Source organism: Aptenodytes patagonicus, chromosome 1, assembly GCF_965638725.1.
Source record: "Aptenodytes patagonicus chromosome 1, bAptPat1.pri.cur, whole genome shotgun sequence".
Lineage (NCBI taxonomy): Eukaryota > Metazoa > Chordata > Aves > Sphenisciformes > Spheniscidae > Aptenodytes > Aptenodytes patagonicus.
The window spans coordinates 158,509,010-158,529,681 of record NC_134949.1 but is presented as its reverse complement, the minus strand read 5'-3'; the positions used below and the strand labels follow the sequence as shown (position 1 = coordinate 158,529,681).

Here is a 20,672-nt window from a genome sequence, read left to right as displayed (position 1 = left end):
ATTAAGAAGGACCTCTTCAGACACCTTATTTCTAGCATTTCAGGAATTTCACTGAAAAATCCATTGGTACTATAGTGTTACCACGTCTCATTTAACTGAAGACAAAACCTTTAAAAGAAAGCTGGCTGTGGCATGGCATACTGTCTCAGAACAAAAAGCGAGGCAAACACTTCTGAAGGTCCTTCAGTATACCACCTAACTATTCAAGCAGACCATGGTGAGAGTGGAAGGATGTTCCAGTTAATCTATGTTTGCAGGGTCCCAGACATCACAGGGTCTTAACCCACAATTAGGTTTAGACAAGGAACTGCCTTTTCCCACCTTCTATTTCCCCCTCTCCTGCAAAGCTCTAGGACCTATAGCAATACAAATAACACTTGAACAAAAGATGCCAGTCTAGGACTTGGTAGATGCAGGTTTGAACCCTGGTTTCTCAGAATGTGTGTGATCATCATCATTCAGTCATACTCAAATTGCACATGACACAATGGAAAATGACACAATGAGAGTCTTCAGGCAGTAGTTAAAGGAAGGCTGGGCCCTCCAGGCGGTGCACAGCTATACTGACATAGCAGCTTTTGTACTGGAAGAAGTACAGCTGTGTTTCAGTGGCATTGCACCCTGGTTAGTAAGTTTACTGGAGCTCAGAGCCTACACAGCAACTTGCACCAGACTATCCCTGTTATTCACTCTGCCTCATCACAGCAGACTGTGGCGAGAAAGATTTCAAATGTACCTACTCGCAGAGCTCTGGTAGGGCCTAGATGGCCTAGAGAGTATATGCACAGGCATGCAAGATCACATACCCCAGCACATCCTCATATCAACAGCGTGCCTAGAAGGATGGAGGACAACCACATGGCTCACCTGCATTTGTTAACAGGTCCTAGATGTAAAGACTACCATGACAGCTTATTAACAAAGCCTTAGCAAAGGCAGTAACAAAATTATGTCAGATACTGGTCTGAAAATAGGGCTGGTCAAAACCTTCCTAACAGAGCATTTTTTGTATTGACACAATCACCAAATAGCTAGAAACGTATGATGCCAGCACTCTAATTTTGACAGCTCTTCTGCCAGACAGAGAATACAGAGCAGACTCCTGAGAGAAGCCAACCACCTCTGCCACTACTCCTGAAGTAGCCACCTGAAAGGCGTTGGTATGGTCAGAGAGCAATGGCCTTCCAGGCTCCTCCTCAGAGGAAGGCGAAATCTTGACTCCCATTTGAGTCCTGCGGCTTCTAGGTTTCAATTCATTTGAGTGAGATTGGATGGCTGATTCTGAGACTGCTTTAGTAACTGATGGCAGACTTTTGTTTGTTAAGTCAGCTCTGTAACACTCTGTCACCACACAAGTTGTGCTGCAAATTTGCTTAGCTGGCAAGGTCCTTAATGCAAATCAGAAGGACATTAATATTATCCTTTGATGTCTTTTTAGTATTTATGCCATGACTAAATTGGATAAGTGATTTATGAACATTTAAGACTATTAGGAAGAAAATTATGTAGATCATGCAGAGAGAAGGAGAAGAGAAAATGAAAAAATCTCACATCCTATAAATTCGTAAGGATATCGCTGATTAAGAACATTTAATGTCCAATGAATGTTTTGATTCCTCCAACTATTTTTAAATGAAGCATTGCACACTATCTATAATCAGTGTGTTTCTCGTAACTCTGCAGTTACATTTCAAATCCTACCGTGTTGCAAGCTTATGGCAGACGACACCAGTATCTGTTATGACTTCACTCAGTCTCAGCTCAAGGTGGACCTTCCCCTGAAACACACCAAAAACACCATATGAAAAGTTAGTTTTATGCATAGCCAGCCACACCATTCCAACTCAAAACAAAGGAAGTCAGTTAATGCAAGTAATTCCAGGAGAAGTTTAAAGATTAAGTAATAGCTGTATAGCTAAGGTATTTCAACTGCCAGAGAATCCAGATTAGTAGCCATTTCACTAAATTTCAGTGCATAATTCTCACTATTATCTTATCTTTGTATGTTTTAATAATTGAGGGATATGGAGTGTCTGTGGTCTGGCATAAAAATATTGTATTGGAGCTTTATCTATATTTAGGATTTTAAATATTAAGCAAAGATCTGCAACACAATCATTGAAAATATATCACAGCAGTTATAAATGAACATCTACATGTTTTAAACATTAGAAAAATTAAAATTATGAAATAATATGAACTGTGAGACAAGTATCAGTAAAACTACATTGGGCAACTAAAAAAAAAAAGTTCAACCATGTTGTTAGCATTCATAGCATCTACTATTACACAGTCTTCAGCTCCTTACCATCACATCAACTTTATTATGAGTTGGGCCAAGATGTTATGCTCAAATACGCTAAGAAAATAAAGGCAATCATGAATACAAACTGCATTCCTCTTATTAACTCTATTACATTTCAAAACATGAGCATCCACTCCCACTGGCAAAAACTCAGCACCACTCATAGTGTATATATAGTAAATGCAAAATACATTTTGTTATTGACCTATTCTGACATGCCAGCACTGCCTGATCATCTTCTGCAAATCATCATGGCCAAAATTGAGTCATTCACCTTCATAACCATCTCCCCTCCACCCTTTTGACCAAAGGACCCTAAAATCCACCCTGCTAGTTAGTCAGAGCTCTAAATGTGAGTGTCATCTTTGACTCAGATTTACCTCAACTCATACAAGTCTGTTGCCACCCCTTTCGTAAGATCTTCCAGATTTGACCTTTCCTCTTTTTGCACGACCAAAACTCTTGCTAGAGACTTCCCTGTCTCTTCTGACTAGTTACAGCAACCTCCTGCTCTACAAGGACGTCTACCCTGTGTAACAGAGGAGATTGAAGATCAAACCCTGGCCTCAAGCTGTACCTACGCTGCTAAGAGCTACTTCCTCTACAGCAGATTTGTCTGGATGAAAGCTGATGAAAGCAGTCCAAAGCAGAGCAGGGAGTGCAGTAACAATTAAGTAGCATGGACACACAGAAGTTCATTTCAAGGTCATTCCCTGGTCCTCTTACATTTAGCAGTATAAACAAACACTAAAGTCAGCGCCTGAATACTTGTCCTAAAGAAACCTATGAAAGATTCTGTTTCATACTGCTACAGCCATTCTCTCCCCTTCCTTGTACACCCCTTTCTCGGTACCATTCTTTCTGCACTATTTTGAATGCACACTTCACGCTTTCCTGCATTTCACACACTTTCATGCCTCAAACCTCTAGCACCTACTTATACCTTCAGTATTCTGACTCAGTAGCGTTTTTTCCTGTCCAAGGGCTGGAACACAGGCCTTTCAAGTACATGTGGCAGATGATACTGGTGTTCATCCAGAAAACAAGAAAGAAGACCTCTCCAAGCTGTATAAAAGCCGAAGTCGCAGAGGCATTGCAGCAGCTCGCTGGCATTTTGAACAGGGAAGGACCCAAATGTGTGTGAGTTTAAAAAGATGGCTCTTGCCAGGTGTCTTTTGCATCATTTTAAAGAAAATAATAAAAACAAATAAGAATGCAAAAACCAAACATGTTGTGTTTGGCTGTCAGACTCCTGATTCTTCATGTCTGTTTCAGCAAGACATGTATCCTCCTTCACCCTGTCAGTATACACAAATATCAACATCTGTCATTTTCTTCCAAACTGAAGCCTGGCTTCATGAGTAAGAGAAGGATTTCTCTGCACAAATGCGTAAAGCCACTTCTAGACCCCCCTCTTTAAGACTCAGTACCACTGCAGTGCCCATCGTACCCACGCGTAACAAGCGCTAGGCACACAACCAGCTAAGAACTCTGGTTAAGCAGGATGGTTTTCTGGCTTTAGTTTTACTAAGTTTTCCCTTACTCTTTCTTCACTGTTTTCTCTTCCACTGGTCATACACTTTATCACAGGAGCTAAACCACTAGTCTCTGGAGAACAAATTTATATTATGAACCTGTAAAAAACACTGCTGTTACCTTTGTTGATATCCTGCATATTACCTTTACTACAGAAATCAACACTAATACAAGTTTTGAAGAAATTAAGAGACAGGAACAGAGATTTAGAAACTCTAGAGAAAATATTCCTTTGTAGAAAAATACCAAGAAGGTAAGATAATGTTTTTATAGAAATATTTCTGCTGATCTTAAACAAAGGTGAGACTGACTTCTTTCAGGAAAGAAAGAATGCTTCAATGCACTTAGGTGAGCCTGAATGCAAACTTACTTACAGTGCCCATTTGCTTGATCTCACACAGATTGAGTAAGATGGAAGCTCCCTATTTTAGAAATTAAGCTGCAAAAAACCCTTTTTAAGTCAGCAGTACTTCACACATTTTCCCAGCTACATTAAGCACAAAAAGATAGTGCTGCCTCTTTTGGGCCGAGAGACATTTTTTCTTGTAGCTCCCACTTTTCTCTTGTGAAGTCTTTGAAAATGGTCAGCTGCTCAAAAAGTGACTCAAAGCTTCGGACAGCAAAACAGAGGTCATGGGATCACTGGGACCGGCAGCCCTATGACTATTCCCAAAACACCTCCTTACTTCCAGTTAAAAACTCGAATACATAAATACATTAAAATAAGGCTACAGTAACGTACTTGCAGGCTTAATTCACAGAAAATATAACTCCTACATAAACAGAATGCTTTTTCCCAAATCAATTATACCGTTAGGCAAAACATAAGGTTTCATCTGAATAAATTTACTCCTGAGCAATGGCATTAGTTGGATTTACAAAATACCAGATAAACCATTTTTCAAAGGGAAGACGGAAAACCATGCAATAAATCAGTATCATAAAATCAACAGTTAATCTAACCAACAGAAGGTCAACCTATACTGGATTAAACATACCACAGAAACAGGGAGTTGCCAGTATCTTTATTTACTAACATTTTATAAGAAAGAAATTCATATTTCTATTATTAAAAGAACTACTGTGATAATAGCAAGAGCCTCCAACTGTACTAGGTGCGCACAGTTACTGACAGCATTTACAAGCAGGAAAGATCAGATAATGCAGCACGATACAAAATATGTTGTCCCTGTTTTACAGCTGAAACTCCACAGCTTGGTCCTGCTCAGACAGAATCCCTGTTGCGGAGCCAGGGATTGAGTCTAGGATCAGTCCCAGGCCATAAAGCCATAAAGCTTTTTTTCCTTCAGCACAGCGAAAAAACTCAGAGAAGAAGCTGGGGGTTTGACAATTTTGAAGTAGAATGCATTAATTACTAAAAACATTTCCAGAAAAAAAAATATTTCAGGATGTTCCTAGAAGCAGCTGTGCTCATTAGCATACCCTTCACATTTGGAAGGGTAGGACTTTTTCAAGGAACAAGCTGAAGGAATGCCAACTCAACTGCTAAATGCTTCCTTTTTCATAAAGTCCAGCTGATATGGATGGGTGGGTTCATAGGTCGTACGTCCTTCCTAATCACATCTAACAACACATAACAGGGGCAGCTGGCTTCCATTTTTCAGTTCTTGATTAAAGAAGCCATCAGTAGACTGAATTTCTTGTAGGGAAATAGACAGTATTCAAAAGGAAATCAGTAACAATCAAAACTTTTAAAGGGCCTTACTGAGGAAAAAAAATTATAGTATGCTTGTTAAATATCCCCTTTACTAAAAAATAACAGAATCAAGTTCCAGTCTTGTTAACATTCTCGTAACACTAACAGGTATCAGGGAGAACCACACACAGTCACCTGCAAAACAAACTGAAGCGGATCATAAGCTTGCAAAGAAAAGAAAAAGCAGACTCAAAGTCCTGTTTTTATAGATACAGGAAAAGCCTGTCTCCAGTCACCTCATTTCTCCTTGGAACGCAGCTGTGAGTTACTGTGGATTGAAACACCAGAAAACAGTTGTAAAGCAAGTAAAAGTATACAAATGCTACGTACCTGTATCACGTTTCCAGCAGCTGCAAATTTGCAGTTTAATTTAAACACAGTATGTTGAAGGAGAAAAGAAAACACATGACCATAGATTATCCTAAAGTTATTCTTATGACAAAGTTCTGCCATCCTGGCACGAAGCACTTTTAGCATCTTGAACAAGTGGTGGGCCTCAGAGCAGTGTTTGTAAAGTTACCAGGACACCACTGGGAGCCATTTCTGAGTCCAGTTATGTGCACACATTTTGGCCTGGAATCTGACACACACCACATGATCCAGTGACTGTAGATTCAGATGCAACATCTGATCTAACTCAAAACAGATGCGACCTGGTTTTTCAGGGAAAGATTTACGAAAAGCCACCGACAAACACTAGGAACCTCTGTGCTCTATATCTGAGGCTCTAGTAAATGCATAAAAGACTGACAGTCTGCCTAAGTTCAAAAGACAGGAGCCAAATGTACCCAAATCTATTAAATCGTATCTTTAAGCAAGTATCAACCAGATCTCCATCCTTTTTGTTACTGTGAAAGTTTTTAGAAATCTTTCACTTTTTAAAAACAAAGGAACAAGTCTTCACTGTTAATTTTAAACAAAAACAGAAAATATACTTGAACGTTAAATATCAAGTCAATTATCTTCATATAGAGGGCTCACACAGCACTCTCCTCTACAAAAGAACAATAGCTGATATCACAAAAACTCCTAAAAAAGGTATTTCTCTACTATTAAACCTGCTGGACAAGAGGTTTGTGATCCCCCACCATTCTACTTCTCACCAGCCTACACAATTTCGCTAGGGACTTTCCCCTCCAAGGTGGGAGTGCATCTGCATGGAAGTTTTCCAAACATTTATTCCACATGGGGACCCTTATCCCAGCATCATTCCCCAACCTCAACAGCTCCGCAGCTCAGCTCAACTCTGCTCATTGCTCAGGAGTGTGGATTGCTCAGGAGTGTGGAAAGAGGGACTGGGACCCACCTTCGGCTCTTTACTCTTCCTCCTGCTGGTACAGAGTGACTGCAGGCAGTCTCACCCCAGCTCCTGGCGATGGAGGAGGGAAGAGATGTAACAGGGAGGTGTTGTAGGAGAGGACTAGGCTAAGCAGGTGATATGAACCACAGCCCATGACTAATGCCAGCACCTTATTGTTTGGAATCTCAAATTTAGGATTGTGATACCCCTGGTGTCTTGGTTTACTTTCCCTTGCTGCAAGTTGTCTGGAGAAAGAAGCATTGGAAGAATTCAGCACTGCACACAGACCATTCCAAACTATGGCATAACCTGTGCCGTTCCTTTGTCTGTCTTTCCAGATTTTATTTCAGGATGTAGCAAATGTTATTAGACAGATCCTGTCTACTTTGAAACCCTCTTCGGCAACTTTGAGATGTAACTTTCTGGCGCTGGTAAGGCTTAAAAACAAACAATAAAACCGACCTAAACTCCAAGGGCTCACTAAATGCTGTCCATGAAGGAGTGGGAGAGGAAAGACCAAGGGTGCAGCTACTGCTTTAGGTAAATCCAGCCCTGCAGTACTATCAGCAGCCCCACATGAGGTCACAGCCTAACAGCAGGTTCAAGAGCAGGAGGAAGAGTGAGTTTGCTGCCTACATTTGCTGCTGTAACAGCTGTTCCTTCCTTTAGCAGAGGGCAGCAGGCAGCTGGGAAAGGTCTAAGGATCATGCTCCAGATCACAGCCTGCCTGCTGGATGACAGTGCGGCACACAAGAATCTGGAAGAAAATCCAGTCTATCGCTGAGGAAAGTGCAACAGCTCTAATGAACACTGCATGGATTCATAAATGCTAGGCAAAGCAGAGCTGATGTCTGCTTGGTCTCCGTATGTGCAAGCATGTCAGAATTGCTCAGTAACTAGCAAACATCGTCCAATGGCACAATATTAGCCTTCCTGTTTCTCTAAAGGAAGAATACCTCCATATGGTCAAAATCCTTATAATTAGTCATGTTTTCCTCTCAAGTACTTTGATGCGGTACAGTATGCAGATACTGTAAATGAAAGCCACCTGGCTTTCATTTCCCCAGACAAATTGTGTTCTGCAGATACAGAATGCAGGTATGTTATTTTGAAATAATATAAATTTATTATTCAACAGTAGGTGCTCCTTACCACATGCCATGTTACAAACTAGCTTTTCAAAATTAACAGACCAAAACTGGATAGACTGTCTTACCCCTTTGCACTGATAAGTCTGAATACTGCGCTCTTACATTCACATAGGGAGGAAGTCTTGCCACAAAGCAGGATCTGGTCAATAACTGGTCTTTTTGTTTATCACAAACATTATTTACCATTGTTGACGCATGATTCAGTTCTCTGAAATAATTTTGTCGGTAGGCATGTAGCCTTGAGAATCTTCCCACCCTATCAAAACAGAGATTTCATCTCTTTTCAAAACAACTAGAAGAGAGAAACCTAAAAGCCACTGTTCATAAAATAGAGGGTAACACCCATTTATTTCCTGTGTGTGGTGGAAAGCTGATACTAAACCTGGAAGCAGCTTCTTCTTTTTACAATTTGCATATACCCATGCTTACAGTAGGTTATACAAAATGCGTCAGTGACTCATCTTTACGCTAGAAGCATTTAAATACCTACAGAAAGATAGTTCATGTCAGTGTTGGACAGTGGGCATGCAATGCTCTTAACTGTTTAACAGACTAGATAATTCTGTCAATCACTGGAGTGAAACAGCCTTATACAGTTGCTCCTAAAGACAATTTGCTCAACCTAGTTTATCTTCAAACCATATTCGTAAGAAAAGTAACAATTAGCATCAGAGCCATTCCAGTTCAACATGATTTGCTCTACATAAGTAAAAAGCATTGATTTATACAGAACAGGAAGCAGGCAGTTATGGGAGACACCATGGCAACTTCTACATATATTATGAAGGTAGGGTGAAAGAAAATAACAGAGTAACACACTTCCAGCTTCCTCTGCAGATCTGGTATAAACTTCTCTAACTGTCACACAGGACTGAATGAAGAAGAGCTAATTCAAAAGCTTGTGGTGAAACCTTGGCTCTGCTGAAGTCATGGCAAAACTCCCACCCTGCCAAGGCCAGGATTTTGTTCATGAAGCCTGACATTTGGGATACAGATTTTGCGTTCAATGGGAAGGTGCTGACAAAGGAGGAGAGGTTTTCTGAGCAGTGCAGAGTGCCCTTGATATATTCTTCTAGCTAATATACAGGAAGCATTTCAGAGCCAGCAGTGATTTCCAGCACGACAAAAGAATTGTAAGTGTACTCTCCAAACATACCTGTAAGTGATGTTTTCTGCTAATGATGTGTCGTCCACCATCTGACACTCATATCAGTCCATACTCAAGAATAGGCATGTTTAACCAAGAATAATCAAAGGCCTGGGTAGGCAAAATGCTAATGTGGTGGAAGGAGGAGGAAGGGCTTTTGGTGTCTGAAGAAAGTATTTCTTAACATCAGTAAATCTTTTGCACAAAGCTTTGAGTACAGAAGGTTAAAATGTGAGACAATTTGCTTCCTCAGTGTTGGTTATCTGCCCTTTGCATGCCTTTTTTTTTTTTTAAGTTGATAGCCAAATAGATATGTTTCAGACACATCAAAGTTCTTATGAGGAAGAAGGGGAAATGAGCAATTTTCAAGTTTTGATGTCAGATTTTTTCACCCACAACAACGAGTTTTACATAAGACCTTGAGCATGACTGGCTTTGGAAAAGCACTCTTGTCATTTAATACTGAGAATTCAGCTGTAAGAGAACATGACCATTTCACATTTATCAGTGCTGTAGAGGAAGTAACTCAAAGCACACTTGAAAAGGGGAACTTTTAAAGCAAGAGCCTGCACAGGAAAACAGGTCAGAATGATCTAACTCTCCTTGCATTTCTCCCCCGCTTTGGATCTTTAACCGCTTCGCTGATTACATGCGCACAAAGGGTATTTGGTTTGCAAAGCTCAAACTTCACAAAATGGACTTGAACTATGCAAGGCTGAAGTCACTGTGAAAAAAAAATGAAGGGGAGAACTACTCAAAAACAGGAAAGGCCTTTTAAAGATTGCATGTGCACTTGGGCTTAAATTCCACTGAGAACACATGGACCACTGAGAGCATCTGTCATCTACAGCCCCAGGCAAATATCTGAATCAGTTACTGTTGGGTAAACTTCAGCGTGTGAAGGAAAGGCAAACATTCGTGGATCAAGAGAGATGTACACACAACAGCATGGCAATTTTTGCTTCCAGTCCTCAAAAAGCATGAGAATGAGAATATAGCAGGTCCTGAAAGACAAAGGACTAGTAGAAAAGAGATGTGTCCCATGGAAAGCGTTCAATGTCATGTTATTACTGATTTCAAACAGCTTAGAATGTTGTGTCTTCTGTTGCTAGTCCCTCCCCTCCATCTGAGGCTGCCTAATTGTTCATAGTCTATTTCAATGCAAAAGTTAAACCATTTTCAGTAATGGCTCAATTCTTGTTTTACTTCCCACTGAAATGTTTGAGCGCTTGTACTGTCAGACACTGGGTATTTAGCTCTGGGCATGATAACATCCCACTGAAGGGTAGGCAGGCTCCATCAGAAGATGGGAACTTAAAATTCCTTCAACTAAATCTGCACAAACCCACCTGGTTACAGCTTCATACTTTCAGAACAAGTTTTCCAGTCTGGAAGGTTAAGCCATGAATTATGCATTTAACGGCTGCTGTCAAGTTTCATTCTTCACTCTGTATAATAAATCTTCCTGATAGCATTTAACGTGTTTTAGTATATTTAAAAAGGAAATATTCAGAAATCATGTCATTTCATATTTGTATGCCAAACACAAATACAGTTTTGTTGGAGCTTAATAATTTGTTCTCCACTGAGCAGCTTGAACTTAAACCACTTATAGCACAACAGTTTCATCACCCAGGCTATATCTAAAGAGCATTCAGGATATACACTGACAGGACTATAGCAGACTACGCAATATGTTATTTTCAAACTAGTGAGAGCAAAACCAGCCAGTAAGATGCGGGGGCATTGATTTACCAATAGAATAAAAGCCTGTCAACCTCAAGGGGCAATTACAATCCATTGCTGAACAACACAGCACCATGTTCTAATGGCTACTCTTACCCACCCACTCAGATGAAGAGACATTCAGGTGCACCCGATTATGCTGATTATCTCAATAAGCTAGTTTGCTAGACCAAATGATGAACCAAAGCCACAAAGGGCATGTGGGTGGGTAATGCCCAATTTGCATCCGTGGGCTGAGCAGCTGCACAGCACCTGTACTGCTCCATGTGGGACCGTGCACCACACCGAACAGCTTCAGTGGTGGTGAGATTACAGGCCTCTTAGCAGCTCTTAGCCTAGATGGACAATGCCCTCATTTTTTCTTCAAGATGAGCAATCATGCAGGACTCTGGTACATCTTGCTGTCAAGCAATAAATGGATGTGGCATTAAAGCATCTGACAATAATGCTCATATCTGTGTAGGCTGACAATTAACATAGTCCTGCTGTCAGTAACATCCTCGTCTGCCATAAAGTTTGTCAAGTCATAATCTCACATTGCATTCCTGCCAGTACAAAACATCTTTATAAGACAGTAAGAATTAGCAACGCTGAAAAACCATAAAACTGAATGCAAAGCCTCAAACTAAACACCTTGCCAACTATGTCTGATGAAGTTATACAACATTACCGCTTACACTTTTTTTTTTTTTAAATATATAGGCTTATTTATTTTGTACAGCATCAGAATACTTACAGCTTCTGAATAAAATTTGAGAAAACAGCACAAAAATATGAAGAAATCCACTCAAATTCCATTAACACTAGAATTCTGTTTGTTTGTTGTATTATTTTACATTCGCAAAAAAAGAGAGGAATCTCCTCATCATATACTATATTCCCTCTCTATGTATGAAGACAGAAAACGGTATTGCCATTTGAAAATTTGTACCATTTCTGGAACTCACACAGGTGAGGTCCAAACCATGTCAAGAACAAAACCTTAACTTCTACTCATTAAACTTCAGATAGACAGCTCAAAATACCAGTTCTTACATCAGAAATGTTATTATCCTTAATTTCAAATCAGTCCTTCTGTTCTGAAAAATGAGGCCAAATGTGTCCCAGAACTGGGCATCTGAGAACCACAGCACCCAAGATCACTAATATTTCAACAATCCATTCATTTTAAGCTGGTTTTCAGCTTCTGACTGTGCTGATTGGTCTGCTTAAGACCTGGATATTTTCAGACTTTGCACACAGTAAAGAAAAGTCCTATACAGGCTTATCACTGTCACCCAGTTTCTTTCATATCATGGCCTAATGAGTTAGAAAGAATTAGAAACCTGGTCTCTTTGATACTTTTTTTTTCTTTTTTTTAATTCCTCACTCTGACTTGTATGACCTCAAACAAGCCACATTCTTTCTGACACTTATTCTCTCTGTATTCAAAGTGTGGGAGTGACAGTAGCTTACCTCAATACAGTGCTGTGATGCATAACTAAATAACCATGAAGTGCTCTGCAACATGGAAAATAGCATTAAGGCCACTGGCTGACAAAAACAGAAGTAAAATGCAGGAGTTCCCTGGCACGCAGATCAATGTTTAATCCACTAGATTATGTGGCCAATGGGGACAACTGCTAGAATGATAAAACTGATAGTTGGCACATTAAATTTGCTTTTTGATTACTAGTATTTGCATGATTCACTGCAAATGTTAACTACTTGAAATTTCTTAAATTATGTTCCTTAAAACTGGAGAAAAACTGAGTAACATTGCATAATTATTAACACAAATATTCTTTTTTCTCTTATAAATGAAAGAGTGTTTAGAAAAAGATACAATTGAGATACCACAAATGTAAAAAAATACAAACACAAAAATATTCCATTTCGCTATCTTCACTTGCATAAGAATTCTTACAAAGTATTTATAAATCTGCTCCCACTATTATGGAAAACAAAGCCCTGTTGCAGACTCCTTAACATGAAGACTGTGGAACATCCAAGTAAATGGATAAAATCATCAGAGTGCTATTCATATTTATACTAGTTGTAATAAATACTTATCATGGAGCCCAGAAACAGCTTTTAATGGTTGGACTCTTGTAAAAGATACAAACAGCGGAAGTGATAAACTGTACAAAAAATTACAAACAGAGAACATGCTTTCCAGCAAATATTGTACTGATTTATATTGACTTGATATCCTGCTACATCATTTTAATTTCTTGCTTTGTTATAATGACCGCTTTCACAAGACCTAATATTGTAATAGAAAATAGAATCTGCTTCAAAAGAGGGTTAGTACAAAAAAAGAGGAGTCTCACTGTGTACCAAAATCTGCAAAGTACCAAACCCTAAATGAAGCTGAAGTGATACAATTATCAGCATTCCCATGGTTTGGAGCAGGGCCTAGAAATCTGGCAAGGAGTGGTTTTTTTCGTCCAAGATGTACTTGTTGCCATTCTTGTGACAACCTGCCTACATAATTATTTAAAACAGTACCTGCAGATATTATTTTCAAGCTGGCTCCGCTCCCTGAGGAATCAACAGTTATTTATAGGGTTTTGAAGTTACTTGATACTTGAGATAACCACACCCCTCCTTGTATCAGTGACCCTGATAGTTCACATAGTTTTAATTATTTCTGTAGGCAGAATCTAGACCCCATTGATTTACACACACTCATAATCCACCCTACACACACACAAGTTGCAAATACCACTGAAAACTAAACAATACGAATGAGCAATGCTTCCTTTTTGTAGGGAAGCAACACATCTGTCCCAGAGCCATGGAACCCATAAAGCTGCCATGGTCCTGTTACAAAAACTCCTTTGCCAAGATAATCTCACCTGTACTTCTGAATCAGCATCAACATGCTGGAGTTGAAACCAGGTGTCTCTGTTATGATACTTCTGCAGATCTTCTTTCTGTATAGCTACCTTCCCTGGAAATAAAACAAACCAGAAGCACAGTTTAAAGACATCCTATAGCTCCCACAAAGTACATTTCCATCAAAAACAAGTTTTAAAACAATGATTTAAGGACTGTCCTATTCAAGAAAGGCTTCAGAGCAAGGAAAGATTTCTTCAGGGCATACTTCTTTACACAGTACATAATTCTTTCTGATGAGCAGCTTTTTCCACTTAGTATTGTGAAAGACACTAAAATTCCTAATGTCGTACTCACCTAACAGACTGAAGCACTGGGCTCTGTGGATGAGCTTGTAAGTATGCTTATAGTAAAAATACCATTATTGCTTCTTTAACATGACAATTAAACTTGTGGGAGGAAAAGCTCTAAAATTGTTGGAGAGAGGGGGGCTGTTTCTTTCTGATTTTTGAGGCAGATGTCTATAACAATCCCCAAAGAAAATTCCAAGCATGGGGTTATTGCTAACAATATTTTAGGATGAGGCTTTTCACTATATATTTTTGTAGAAGGGCAGCAACTAGACATGTCAAGTCACAGCAGATTCCCAGATCTGCATTTTGAGGCCCTGTTGACCTACCTCCCTCACTCAAATCTTGCAGAGTTTGCATTTGCAACCCAGAGCCACCCAAGTACTACCCCTGACTGTACAGAGAAAAAAAAAAAACCACACAGTAGAGCTTTTCCCCTCACCTTTTTAACCCCCTCTTACCCCTACCAAATTAGCTGTTTTGGTAGTTATGGCACCAGCAGACAGTTCCATGCCATGAACTAGTGTACATATACATAGTATATGTATACGTACATATACATATACATATACACTAGTATACATACATATACATTAGCCAAGGGCTAATATATATGTAAAGCTGAAACTTTTATCTTGCCCAGTCTCTCTCAGGCATTATATAAAGCACTCTCTGAGGGGCAGTGAAACTTCTTCCAAGCGTCTTTCATTGTATATACAAAGCAGAGCATGGCATGCCTGAGGAGCACGTGATCCTCAGAAAGCAGCTTTGAGCTGGGTGGTTCCCCAGGCACTGAGCACAGCAGCATGTTCAAAATGAAGGAATCCAGGACAGTCAGAGACATTCACAAGGCTCGAGAAAGCTGTTTTTTTGGCAATGTGGTTTGGTAGCAGACTTTCTCTGCTAGAGCGAGTTGCTCGCATACAGTTTGCAGCCACTGCTTTGCTACAGAAACACAGACTTTAACTAAATCCTGCTAGATACAATATACCGATGGACACAGTCTTAGTGGGAGAGAGATTTCCAAAGCTTCCCAAACCCATGCAGTTTGGCCAGACATCAGTAATACATTACCCCAGCAAATGTTAACAGAACACATTTACCTCCCCCCCAAAAAAAATCCACACGATGGAAGACTATGAAAATGGCAAACACAAAGTAATCTCCCTTCTGAAATCTAAAAGCTTACTAAAGTCCCAGCTGTAAGTTATTACACCCCAGTGTTCCCTCAAATTTTGGCCTTTTCCTTTAGCTGTTGTTGAATGGCTCCACCTAGCCCTCCTGTTGACTGGGCTGCTCCGTGTACCCTCCTGCAGCTGCTGCTGCATTCTTCTGTCACCCTCGGGCTGCTTCTGGTGACAGTTTCCAGATTTCCAGTCCCAATTTCTAAACTACTCTGCCATCCATCCACAGCTGCCCTCCATAGTATCCACCAGGGTTTCTGCTCTGGCTTCCACAGAGCTGCTGACCCATTACTCCCAAGTCGTGCTCATTCTGCCCTCAGTGCTCTCCTCCTCCTGTTTGTCCTTTAGAGATTACCAGATCCATCTCCTGGCAAACATTAAACTAGAGATTAACAAGGCAGATTTCATTACCAGGCTCTTTATTGGATATGCACAGCAAGCGACTTGAAATTTCTTAGAAAAGCAATAATGAAATTACACAAACCTACAAAATAATATGGCAGAAAGGATAAATAAGACATCTGAACTGCGCTGAACGGAGGACACCAAGTTACGCTGCTGAGAATCTCTGTAATGATGGCTGTGTATTTTCAAAGCTTCTACTTTTATTCTTCAACCACAGGAGTTTGTGGGCAACCTAGTTTCTCTAAAATATTTTGAGAGAGTAATTTAAACGCGTGACCTTCCAATAATTGCTTTGGACCTCATTTGAAATTGTTTACTTTCACTGCTTGCTATCCTCACTGTACCCTTTAATCTCTTGCAGAAATCCTCCACCTGACTGCAGTGTAGCATGCACTTCCCAAACACAGTCGCCCGTATCTTTCAATCAGTCTCATTCCCAGTCACCACCCTTGCAGGGAACATCCTTGTGGAAAACCCAAGGACGACTTCACCAACATCTGCACCTGTACATAGCATAAATGGTGTTATCACTGTCCCCTCTTTCAGCAGAGAGTTCCACTGCTCTCCAGATGGCAAGATAACCCAGATGGGTCTGACTGCACATTCCGCAGTCCATAATTGCGGCACAAAGTCTTTGGAGGCAATGGTACATACCTCCAGCTCCAAGAGGGTTAACATGGTGGTACAACTGTTTTGATTAGGAAACTGTTTGAACAGCACTGTTTGCTCTGCACACAAGCAAATCTTATTAATGAGTGAAACCTATTGACTGGGCTGGCTGGAAGCCAGGGTTTTTCACTGTATATGAAATGATTCACAAAGAAGAAAAATCTACTAGGGGGAAAAAAAAAAACGGGGGGAGGGAAAGGAGAGTGAAAAAAGGGTCTACACTTTGGCTAGTCTAAACATATACAAAGGTATATTACTGATAGGGCAGATTGTTTGATCTGCCCTGTTAAACAATTCTCTGTGTACAGGAGCACCCTGCACAATTTCTGTTTACAACTCTTTGCCTGTACTGGCTATGTCCATATGCCCACCCAACCCGCACTCCTCCTCCTCATCACCAGGCCCATGTAAGGCACAGTGCAGGTGCTGAGCACAGCCAGGTCCTGCCCTCCTCTATACAGTCACTGCTCTGCCACCAGCTGGCCTACATCTGACCTGGCTCAAACAACTTCTAGCCTTGCCAGAACTAGGTTAAATCTAGGCCAATAATCACAAGCTGTTGGCACCTGTCATTTGACCTGACACTACACAATAAGGGCCTGCAATTCTCCTTGAAGATAAACCTGACACAAGAGGTCAGAAAGGTTTACCACCACTCACTTACAGGATGCCTTCCTCTTTGTGGTTCTTCAGCACGCTCCCAAACTCGAGCCCATTGTCCCGTGCTTTCTCAAGACTTGGGTGGCTGCCAGGCAGCAGCAAGAGACTCCAAAACTTGCACCCGAGGCACCCAGCCACTCCTGCTGGTTTCCTCAGAGCTGCCCCAGGCTGCAGAGAGTCTGGGTCTGTTTAAACTTTTAGACACTGTATGGGAGGAGGCAGGAAACAGCAGAGCATGCTGAATGGTGTAAGGTGTAATTTCAAAACTCAAGTTACATTTTTAAAAGTTAGATTTTCAGCAATAAGACCAGCAACGATGAGGTAAAAGCATTCTTCTCGTCTGAACTAATTTCTTTCCGAAGTCTGACATTCACGAGGACCTCAGGTTGGGGGAGGGTGGGGAAACCCCACACACTCCTGCATGTTTTTCACCCATATGGCAGCAATTTTCCTATGTCCCCCCAGTTCAGACTGAACAGATCTTCACTGGCACGTTTAAATCCTAAGCCCTGTGTTCAAAACAAAGATATGACATGTCACACCTGACCCCTTCCTTCTGTGAATCTCTCTTTAGGGGAAAAAACAATCTACCAACAACCTATTATTTCAAACATGGGGCCAGCTCACAGATGAATGAAGTTACTAGCTAGGGCCTGGATGGTCCTAAGGATGCAAATTCCACTTTATGATCCCTGGTGCAAACGGATTTAAAAGCCTTCTACTTTCCCCACCCATGCACCCCTGTCCCTGTGGCATGCTGCACTGAAACTGTTGAGGAGCCTGATCCAAGCTAAAAAACACCGAACAATGAAAATAAACATTCTGGGGGAGGAGAAGGGAGGAAGAAATAAGTTTCAGGGGTCATGTGTGGGTGTTGTTGGCATTTTTAAATACACAGATCATTTCAACTGACCTGTTTTACAGCTTCCCCACTCAAGAGTCACATTAACACAGCTAGAAGATAGGAGATAGCAGAAGGTCAATAATTTGGGCACCGAGGCAGAAATGTGCAACAGAGATGGGTAGGGATTTCTGGCTACACCACTTGGGAAAGTGTTTGTGGAAGCACCGCACCCTCAGTGCCTGTCCCTCACTGTAGTTTCAAAAGCTCTTCCCAGGCAAGTCAATGCAGCTCATTAGCTTGTCCCTGGACATGCCTGGGCTTGTTAATTCAGGGTCTAACATCTCCATACAAAGACTAACAGAGTCGGTAATTTGGCTCAGGCATTCTCCATCCAGTCACAACTACCTTCTGTCTGGATTACCTGTTGGTGACAAAAGGATTAGGCACTAGTTTGAGGATTACATTGTACTCACCTTTTAAGACTAATTTGCCAGTTTGCAGAGTGTTTGCTTCACAGCTGAGATATGTGAATATTTACGTCAGATGCTAGATTAGTAGAAGATATATTACTTTACCAAAAAAGAAGTCAGAGAGCAATAGGACAGGAGTTTGTAATTTTAAAAGGGCACGAGGGTCTACCTGAAAAATGATCCAACAGTTATTCTATAGAACCCTAAAAATAGAGCATTTCAGGAGCTCTTGTATCTTCTCTTTAAGTTATCTTTCTCTCAGAATAGTTGCACAGTGAAAACCACAAACTTTGCATATTGCTGCCAAGTGAGCTGAAGCAATATAATGTAATATTTTTAATACAACATACTCCATTAACACTGACTGCAGTATAGTTAATTTATAGCAAAGGGTTAGCCCTGAGTCACATGTTAAAAGGCCCAAATGCCTAATTAATTCAGTCTTCTCTCAGCTCTGAGCAGAGACTACTTTGCCTCCTATGGGCTGCAATATTAGGCAGTAAGAGGACATGGAAGCTAGTTCAGAAATTGCTTCATGCTAGTATATTAAGTGCACAGAAACACTACATCAGTGAATTCATTTAAAATAACTGATATGAAGAAGAGTCACTTTCAATAGCTGGAAAGACTAAGGACAAATCAGAATCAATTTTAATCAACGTCTTAGGCTGTAAAAGCCTTATGAAATTTTAATTACCTTGAAATCTCCAACCAAGAAGCACCACTACTGATCCAGACTACCTGGAATTTTACAATTATCTGTATGAAAGGTTATTTGTCATCGAAGTACAGAAACCTTGCAAGACAGAAAGGGCTAGATGCCTGCCTTGTTCAAGAACAGCACAAATTCACTCACCCCTCCCCATAACAATGAAAAAGATTGAAACAAGCAATCTCCCTACTTCAGGATTAGAAAGATAAGGATGAGAATTGGGGGCAACATAAAGCTTCAGAGCCTTAGATGCAGCAGAATGGCTCCCTCCCGGCTCCTGTGCAGTGCACCATGAAGCACAAGCACTACTAGACCATCTGCTACCATGGGTAAGAATTAGTGGTGACAACGGCAGAACACTTCCAGCACAGCAGCGGTGCATCCTACACAGAGTACTGAAGTGTACTATATTCAAGACACCAGTTTTGTTTGTTTTTTTAATAACTAGTCCAAATATAATAATAATATCACTTATGAAACCCATTTTTCCCCTTCATGGGATTTATCTTGGATAATAAGGCAGAGAAAAGTAGGCTGTGGATAAGACACAGCTTCTATCCTTAAAAGAAGTAAGCTGCATTGCATGGACTATCCTCTATCAGGGTAGTTTTGCTGGCCACAATCCTGAAGATCTTGCCTGGCTTACATCACAATTTCTACTCTCCCTTCCTGTTAAAAAAAAAAAAAAACAACCAAGCCTACCCAACCACACCCCTGGTACCAATTCTCTGCCAGCTGCTCTCTGGCCCCTGAAAGTGTCCATACATTTGAGAAAGGTGGTATAGCCCGTGGCTGGTTGCAATGGGAGAGCAGTCCTAAAATTTAGACTTGCAGTCACCGTTGTCTGCCTTAGAGTAGGCACCAGGACCCTGAGCATGCTGCCTGCACTGAACAACCATCATCTCCTTCATCCCCTCCATCACCAGCCCCTTCCAGGTACTGCCACCAGAAGCTACCGCTACAGCACCTTCTTCACAGTCCCAGTCTTTGCTTAGTTCAAGCAAGGCATAAACCAGACAGACTGCTTAACATCTGCTACTGCTGAGATAAGTCAAGTACTGCAGAAAATACAGAAAGTCCAGCTCAAACTATAGCAGTCAGAGGTAAGCTGGGAGAATGGATCTATGGTGATATTCCAAATACAGATAGTGTTAACGCTGTGATTTGGTAAGGAGGAAGGTTGCATAAAAGAACAGTCGAGGTTCTAGCACATTATGCTCAGTAGTTTTGCTTATAATATGTGTACTTGGAGGAGGAAAAAGGAAAAATATGTATTTTTGAAAGCTCAACTTTGTTTTCTTGCTTTTGTGACCATCTGTTATACTAAAAGATATTGTGTGTGCATCCTAACAATTTATTCTATGCAGAAAGTACTTATTTTAGACTTTCTATGCAACTGTAGAGAATCTTCTCAGGATAATTCTAGTTTATAGCTTCTCAAGACTTGTCATTGTGGGACAGAGTCATCTGTTTCCTTTATTTCATTAGTAGCTATATTTATATCATACTGAGTAGCTATTATTCCCATGTCATCCAACAGTACATCACGGAAACAGTAAACCAAGTTGTGACTGCTGCCTAAGCCACGGTCAGGGTGGAGGAAACAGAGGAACACAATTTTCTCTTAAAATCTTGATCTCTGCTTTGCGTTGTATT

At 40.7% G+C, this 20,672-nt stretch overlaps 1 protein-coding gene across 4 annotated transcripts in view; it reads right to left on the bottom strand.

Moving 5' to 3' along the window:
* RASA3 (RAS p21 protein activator 3) overlaps positions 1–20,672 on the bottom strand; it is a 140,491-nt gene that overhangs the window by 60,403 nt on the left and 59,416 nt on the right. For all 4 annotated transcript variants that reach the window (XM_076360368.1, XM_076360385.1, XM_076360395.1 and 1 more), the window contains exons 4-5: positions 13,743–13,837; positions 1,702–1,778 (exon numbers count right to left, since the gene is read on the bottom strand). In XM_076360368.1, coding sequence (XP_076216483.1) covers positions 1,702–1,778; positions 13,743–13,837 — 172 coding nt within the window. The remainder of the gene's footprint in view (positions 1–1,701; positions 1,779–13,742; positions 13,838–20,672) is intronic.